Source organism: Nansenia antarctica (genome assembly GCF_963989245.1).
Source record: "Nansenia antarctica genome assembly, chromosome: 2".
Taxonomy (NCBI): domain Eukaryota; kingdom Metazoa; phylum Chordata; class Actinopteri; order Argentiniformes; family Microstomatidae; genus Nansenia; species Nansenia antarctica.
In genome coordinates this window covers 26,750,280-26,758,883 of record NC_137675.1, presented here as the reverse complement: position 1 = coordinate 26,758,883, position 8,604 = coordinate 26,750,280, and the positions used below count along the sequence as shown (strand labels likewise).

General features: G+C 49.7%; 1 protein-coding gene across 2 annotated transcripts; it reads left to right on the top strand.

Moving 5' to 3' along the window:
* The first annotated feature begins 735 nt into the window (after window positions 1-735).
* On the top strand, window positions 736-8,604 carry LOC308151602 (small ribosomal subunit protein uS2). Of its 2 annotated transcripts, none has more exons than XM_080524504.1 (8): window positions 736-781; window positions 1,765-1,936; window positions 4,188-4,306; window positions 5,262-5,507; window positions 6,921-7,049; window positions 7,737-7,905; window positions 8,254-8,298; window positions 8,421-8,604. In XM_080524504.1, exons 2-8 carry the CDS (start codon window positions 1,804-1,806, stop codon window positions 8,513-8,515), a joined length of 936 nt encoding a protein of 311 aa, XP_080380630.1. In that variant the 5' UTR covers window positions 736-781; window positions 1,765-1,803; the 3' UTR covers window positions 8,516-8,604. The 2 variants fall into 2 exon arrangements, with proteins under 2 accessions (XP_080380630.1, XP_080380629.1); XM_080524503.1 differs by having other exon boundaries at window positions 7,737-7,917.

Genomic DNA, 8,604 nt, shown 5'->3' with positions numbered 1-8,604 from the left:
TGTATACATATACGTTTAATACGAAACTCGATCAACCGGGCGTTCGGGAGTTCTACCGCTGCTGGACGGAACTCCCGCTGACAGCGGGTCGAGGGGATATTTCTACCCGGGAATTCGCTCATTGCTGTGTCCACGGTGATAGGAGTGGAGGATCGACTCCATTCAAAAACTTTTCGATTCCCTGGTTTCTCCTCTTTCCGAACACGTTGGAATTTTTACCGTAATCCCCGGAGAATCAAAGTTATTAAGCCGCAAAGGGTGCCTCCTTGACCGGCTTTGACCGTGAATAACACCGGCTATGGAGGTGCTACAAACACAGTTTTAATTTCTCTAAATTCACCATCAGTATACGGTCATTTTGAGCCCTTACACACCGCGCTGACACCCCGAGAACATATACTTTTTATACGAAACTCGATCAACCGGGCGTTCGGGAGTTCTACCGCTAATTCGCTCCTTGCTGTGTCCACTGTGATAGGAGTGGAGGATCGACTCCATTCAAAAACTTTTGGATTCCCTGGCTCCTCCTCTTTCCGGACACGTTGGAATTATTTTCCTAACCCACGGGAAATCAAAGTTATTAACCCGCAAAAAGTGGGTTTTGCCCGTGGGTTTTGCCCGCAAAAAGTGCCTTTTGCCCGTCAGGTGGGCGTTTCCACTATGCTGTGACGTCACATGAAAGCTATGAATTGGAGGATCGTTCAGTATATCACCACGTCACTTCCACTGCTCGATCTCTTTTTACCGTGAGGAACAGAACTCCATACGGCGTTGTCTCGTGGTGAGATACACTTTTTGCATTTTCTTGTAGTAACACAGCATAGACAATTATTAATGCACTAATACAGACTGTTAGGAAGCTTTGCATTGGCTGTCAACAAAAGCAGCAGAATCGGTTAATTTCAATGGTAGATGAGACTCTTCACTAGGCCTTGAAGCCAAGCCGTCCATGCTCGTTGCTTGCTGCACCTAGGCTGGCGGATCGCGTCTGTTAGGCGATCCGCATTAACGGATTGCCTGATGATGTGTTTCAACATTGACAGTGTGATGATCTGTGATGTTTACACTCCATTCTAGCATGATCATACGGTACGGATTGAGATCGTGCAGCATGATTGCGCAGCATGTGTAATCCCAGTGCTGCATGTTTCACATTAGGTAGTAACCACTATGACTGGCATTATCTTCTAGACAGGGAACAGCACTAACTCCGATCATTCATACTATTCAGCTGCGCGTAGCCAGAGCATTTACTGTTCAGTGTTTCCTCCAGGATTTTTCACATCAGTGGCGGGATGGTCAGTTTAAGATGAATGAACAGTGTAGGTCCACGTCCACCCCTTCAAAAAAGCACTTGCGTGGTCTGGTTAGTGGCTGTGTGAGTTGTCGATGAAGGGCAGAGTGAGATCATCGCTGGTGGGTGAGGTGGCAGTCTTGCACATGCTGTACAACCTCAATCCGTGATGGAACAACATTCGAACCTGGCAGGATGCTAGTCATGGCACCAGTTCATGCACAGAATATTGTTGTAGTCTGTTTTATTTGTTACAAAGGTAGTTAGGATGAAATATGCTTCTGCGGCCCGCCACGAATCAATGCATATAGAGGAAACACTGCTGTTTGCGACATACTGAGACAACACTAGGCATACACAACTAACAAGACAGCAGTACATTCAATTCCAATGGAAGTCAGTGACTCAGCGATTAATACTTTGCCTAAATTCTCTCCCCTCCCCCCCTCTCTCTCTCCCCCCCCTACCAGCTTTTCCGTTAAATTCGTAACGCAGGAAAAGTGGTAACGATGTCCGGAGGTCTAGATGTCCTTCAGATGAAGGAGGAGGATGTGCTCAAGTTCCTGGCAGCAGGGACCCATCTGGGAGGCACCAACATGGACTTCCAGATGGAGCACTACGTCTACAAGAGGAAGACCGATGGTGAGTAGTAATGAACGGGAGATCTCCGGTTGTCCCCGGCCGTCCCTCAGATGAGTTACCCTGCGACCTGAAGCGAAGTACAGTCGTTTTCTACCTGTTATGGATTCAAAAACGTTACAGGAATGCAGTTGTGTATGTCAGTATGAAGAATAGTTGTAACGACAACCTTGAACAGTTTAGGTGAATGAACATGAACAGTGTAGGGCCACCCCTTCAAAAAAGCACTTGCGTGGTCTGGTTAGTGGCTGTGTGAGTTGTCGATGAAGGGCAGAGTGAGATCATCACAGGTGGGTGAGGTGGCAGACTTACACATGCTGTACAACCTCAATCCGTGATGGAACAACATTCAAACCTGGCAGGATGCTAGTCATGGCACCAGTTCTTGCACAGAATATTGTTATAGTCTGTTTTATATGTTACAAAGGTAGTTGGGATGAAATATGCTTCTGTCGTATTGTTGGATCAGCTTGAACTACATAGAACTGGTCATTCTGGAGCTCATAAAGGAAATCGGCACGAGTAATGACATCTTACATTAGCACTCAGCATTAAGGGCTGGATTGGGGGGGTTAAGACCCTGTGACATACCAGCGTCATGTCCAGGGGGGGGTACTGTACTTGTACATCAAGCCGCCTCACGCTACGGAAACAGGAGATAGACTCCTGCCCCCTAAGGAGCTGTTAGGCTCGAGAACCATCGGTGCATGTGTCCGTCCTGTCTCGTCCTGTTTGTCCTGTTGCGTTTCCCGTAGTTGTTTTTCCGGGTTCAGAGCACGCTGGCGTCCGCGTTGTGACTGCCGCTTCTGTTTCCCGGTCCTGTCTCCTGTCTTTTTGTATCCTGTCTTTTTGTATCCTGTCTTATCCTTTTTGTATCCTGTCCCGCCGACCTCCGCTGCCTTCCCCCCCGCCATCTCCCGCCTCTCACCGCCTTCACTACCGGACTGCAATACTCACCGCCTTCACTACCGGACTGCAGTACTCACCGCCTTCACTACCGGACTGCAGTACTCACCGCCTCACCGTTCCTGTCCCCCGGCTCTGTGTTGCCGACCGACCTGCTGCGCGCCGCTCTCAGACATCGCTGGCCTGGCCGTGCTGTGCTATTACCCTCGTCCCGGGAGGTAGCCACCGCTCCCGGTTCGGGGGTTGCCATCTCCGCAGGTGAGTGTCGGTCCTTCCCAGCCTTCACTCACTGCTGCGCGATTTGGTCGCTGGCATGGCACGGCTAGGCTGGCCGGCCGCGCGGGTTCGGTCCCAGGCTGGCAATACTGATGACAACGGCAACGGCGGCACCGCGCTGTCGCTCTGGTCCACTGCCTGTCGTCTTGCCCTGGACTCCCGGCCATCTCACCTGCCCCCCACCTCCCCCTGCCCTTCTCTCGTCTCACCTACACTCACTGAACCACAACCATCGCCTCACTGCTGCTGCTGCCACCAAGGCAGGCATTCTCCGCTGCCGCCGCCACATCCATCGAGGCTCCCAGCAACATCAACACCGGACTCTACACCACCCCCCCCTTCCCCGTTTGCCGACTCTGTGTTCCATGTTACTTGTTCTTGTTACTTGTTGTTTTTGTGTCTCCCCATGTGTGTCCTATATTGTCAGCGTCTTTGAGCCTTGGAAAAGCGCTATATAAATGTAATAAATTATTATTATTATTATTATTATTATCTTGCTCACTATCCTTTTAAAAAGAAAAATGTAAAATGCAATTTAGCAGATGCTTTTATCCAAAGCGATTTACAATTAGTCTCCCGGGAGTAACTTAGGGCTAAGTGCCTTACTCAAGGGCACATTAGTGGTGGTGTCGTTTGACCTCACGACCTTCTGATCACCAGTCCAATTTACTATCCAGTAGGCCACCGCTAGATTAAAAAAGCATGAAGGGTGTGATGGAATGTATGTGTTGCGGTACATGTGGGAATACGGTACATGTGGGAAAATTAGGGTTAGGTGCTAGGGTGCTACGGGTAGGGTTAGGTGTTAGGGGTAGGGTTAGGGTTAGACATGCCAGCATGTACCAAGTCAACGTTTTATGCTGCCATGTCCCCGGAAATGCCAACATAAACCGTTTTCTAACATGTATACTTAAGCATGAACGATGCACAATCAGTCTGCAACCTTAATGTTCATTTGTTATTAGACAATCTAGACGCCACTGAGAATGTATTTCTTTTTTGTCATAATTATATTAGTAACACATTCATCATAAACAGTTGACTTGACGCCTTCGTCGTTGGTCCTTCCCAGGTGTGTTCATCATCAACCTGAAGAAGACCTGGGAGAAGCTCCTGTTGGCGGCCCGGGCCATCGTGGCCATCGAGAACCCCGCCGACGTGTGTGTCATCTCCTCCAGGAACACTGGCCAGGTGAGGCGCTCTGCGTTAACCTAGCCAGGACGCAGTCAGGAGGACGCATGTAGCTGAAGATGACGTAAGTCTTTTATATGGAACATATCCAGAGCCGGTTTCACAGACGAGGCTTAAGCCTAGTCCAGGATTAAATCACATTTGCAGTGGAGGATCTCCACTGAGGATGCCGTTTAGTCTCGGATTAGTCTTAAACTGCGCCCGTGAAGCCGGCCGGAGTCCATTTTGTAATTGACGGGGCAGCACACATTTAAAGCCTGGCACCGTGTGGTCGGTGTTCGGGTGTCGGAAGTGTGCCAGAGAGACTCGGCCAGGATTCGCTAACACCAGAAGGGCTTCCCGCCCAATGACTGGAGTTTGATAGTAACCTGCGCCACAACAACATGTCACCATTGACCTGCCCACAATGCCATCGTTGGCTATGTGACGGACGCCTAGTCGAGGCAAGGTGAATTGTATATATTACAGATGGAAATGATCAAAACATATGCATATTAGTCCTAATAAAAGATTCAACTGTATTGTCGGAGTACAGACCACCAAGTACTGACAACGCAATGTAGTTCGTGCACACGCCCCCCCCATCCCCCCTAGGAAGAACTGGGCTCTGGTCTACCTGCTGCCTAACTATCTTCTGTCGTCTTGGTCTCCCAGGGCTGTTATTCATGTTGTCCTAACCTCGCTGTAACTTTAACACACATTACGGGAGCAGCAGTAGCCTAGAGGTTAGAGAGGCCGGCTAGCAACCGGAAGGTCGCTGGCTCGATCCCCGCCTCAGGAGGGAGCTGCGTGTGCCCTTGAGCAAGGCACTTAACCCCTGATTGCTCCAGGAACACCGACTATGGCTGACCCTGTGCCTAGAGCAAAACAACAATTGACTGACAAGTTGATTGCATGGCAACAAAACTATTATAATTATTATTATTAATTCTTCTTCTCTCCTGGTTCTTCCCAGAGGGCTGTGCTGAAGTTCGCGTCCGCCACCGGCGCCACCACCTTCCACGGTCGCTTCACCCCGGGGACGTTCACCAATCAGATCCAGGCGGCGTTCCGCGAGCCCCGCCTCCTGATCGTGACGGACCCCCGGGCCGACCACCAGCCCCTGACGGAGGCGTCCTACGTCAACATCCCCACCATCGCTCTGTGCAACACCGACTCCCCGCTCAGATACGTGGACATCGCCATCCCCTGCAACAACAAGGTATGACACAGACACTCAGAAACTCAGACACTCAATACTGCTGAGGAACAGTTGAATGATCCCTGATGTTCACGCAAAGAAACACAAACAAGTGTGACTTATCTATTGTTGTTTACAAGCTTAACCTGGCTACTAGGAAGGAACTGCATGTGCCTTTGAGCCAGGCAGTTAACCCCTAATTGCTGTAGGGGTGCTGACTATGGCTGACCCTAGAGCAAAAAAAGACCAAATTCCAACAATTGACTGACAAGTTGATTGCCTGGCAGATCAATGATAATGTCATAATAATACATTAGACTTATATAGCGCTTTTCTAGACACTCAAATAAGCTTTACAAACTGAAAAGATTGAGTAGTAATAATAAAAATAAACAAGAAATAAATAAAAAAGTATAGGGGCCTAATTAAGGTAGTGCTGGGGACACATGGGAGGGGGGAGGGTTAACTAATGAAGGCGAGCTTGAAGAGGTGGGTTTTGAGGGCCTGTTTAAATGTTGGGAGGATGTAATAAAACCTTCTACTCTCCCGTGAGTTGCATGATGGGAGTTGTAGTCCGTACAGCACACATTTAAAGCCTGGCACCGTGTGGTCGGTGTTCGGGTGTCGGAAGTGTGCCAGAGAGACTCGGCCAGGATTCGCTAACACCAGAAGGGCTTCCCGCCCAATGACTGGAGTTTGATAGTAACCTGCGCCACACTTACACAACACGCATCATGACCTGTACTTTAATGGGGGTAGATAAGAGTGTGTTTTTATGATAATACCCCACCCCTCCCAAAACAACATTCTTTAAAACAACACACCCTCTCTGGTTGGCATGGTAACATCTAATCCCACCCACTAATTCTGTTTACGTGCTCTGACAATAACTGAGCCTCATAGTGCTGCACATTCCCCACGGGGCATTCACACTCTGTGTGTGTGTGTGCCTGCCTGTATGCATGCATTCCCCGTGCGTGAGAATGTGAACATTTTGCCCGTACACTGCCTAGTGTTGTCCCGCTGTGTTGTGTTCCTCCATTGTCTCCATTGTGCGTGAAGCCGGGGGGGGGGGGGAAGAATGTTTACATGCCTGCCGCACCAAGGACGTCAGAGCGTGATTCTGCGTCCTGTGAATGACCTTTGTCTGGGCAGTGGTGGCCTAGTGGATAGTGGAGTTGGACTGGTGATCAGAAGGTCATGAGTTCAAACCCCACCTGGGAACACCACCACTAGTGTTCCTTTGAGTAAGACCTGGGAACACCACCACTAGTCTTCCCTTGATTAAGGCACTTAGCCCTACATTACTCCAGGCTCTCTGAGATCTCTTAATTCTAAGTCGCTTTGTATAAAAGCGTCTGCTAAATGGCTGTCATTTAAACGTCTGTGTGTGTGTCTTGTAAGCTAACGTGCGGGGTTTCTCCTGTGTTCCAGGGGCACCACTCTGTGGGGCTGATGTGGTGGATGCTGGCCAGGGAGGTGCTGAGGATGAGGGGCACCATCTCCAGGGAGCACCCCTGGGAGGTCATGCCTGACCTCTTCTTCTACAGAGACCCCGAGGAGGTGACACCCCCACGCATACACAAACTGGCCTACTGCTGTGTACACAAACACACACACAAACTGGGCTACTGCTCTGTACACACACACACACACACACTGGGCTACTGCTGTGTGTACACTGCTGTGAGTATGTACGCGCACACACACACACACACACACACGTGGGCTACTGCTATGTACACATACGCACACACACGCAGGGCTACTATGGTGAACCCCCCCCCACATGCACAAACACTCCTTCAAAAAAGCACTTGCTTGGTCTGGTCAGTGGCTGTGTGAGTTGTCGATGAAGGGCAGAGTGAGCTCATCACTGGTGGGTGAGTTGGCAGTCTTACACATGCTGTACAATCTCAATCCGTGATGGAACAACACTCAAACCTGGCAGTTTAGAATGTTAGCCGTGACACCAGGTGTGTGTTTGTTCGTTTGTTTTTAAACTGAACATATGAAATGGGTTAAGTATACGATCACTCTTGTTCCCAGCTGCTATGCTGCCCCAGAAAGTATTTCTGTCTGTCGGCATTATATTTACCACAGAGGAGAGCGATTACGCCTGCGTCACATTGAATTAGATCAGCTCCAGTGGAGAATAATAATGTATGTGTTTCCGGAGGTCTTAATGGAAAGCTTGTCGTCACGGGTAACGCATCACGTTGCCTTAACAGCCTCCTGTCCCTGTTTCAGATCGAGAAGGAGGAGCTGGCCGCGGCAGAGAAGGCCGTCGGCAAGGAGGACTTCCAGGGCGAGTGGACCGCCCCGGCCGCCGACTTCGCCCAGCCCGAGGTGGCCGACTGGTCGGAGGGCGTCCAGGTCCCCTCCGTGCCCATCCAACAGTTCCCTGCGGGCGTTGAGGGTAAGGAACCCCGTAAGTTACCCTGTGGGGGTCGCACCGCCGCGAGGGACTAGTTGCTTGGGTGTCTTAGTGATCTTTAGGTCAGTTGTTATTGGCCACCCCTTCAAAAAAGCACTTGCTTGGTCTGGTTAGTGGCTGTGTGAGTTGTCGATGAAGGGCAGAGTGAGATTGCCACCTCACCCACCGGTGACTGTCTTAAACATGCTGTACAATCTCAATCCGTGGCGGAACAACATGCATCAAACCTGGCAGGATGTCAGTTGTGACACCTGTTATGTTTGTTTTTTTAACTGAAAATATGAAATGAAACTGATCACTTGCTAAACCTGTTTCTCTTGTTGCTCTCAGCTGCTGCCCCAGCCAAGGCCCCAACCCCTGCTGAAGGCTTTGCCGGTAAGTTATTTATATCATTATTAATCATCGTTATTATAGTTACAGGTATATATTGTTTTATTACTATTTTACATGTTCCAGTTTGGTTGTATGTTCACACACACACACTCCTGTCTCAACAGAGGACTGGAGTGCCCAGACAGCCACTGAGGATTGGTCAGCTGCCCCCACCGCCCAGGCTTCTGAGTGGGGCGGAGCCACTTCTGATTGGTCTTAGGTTGATGTCTGTCATAACCCAGGCCTGACTCATAAGCAGCTGTGAGCTGTGAACTGTGAAGTCAATAAAATTGGCTGGTTATTTATTGA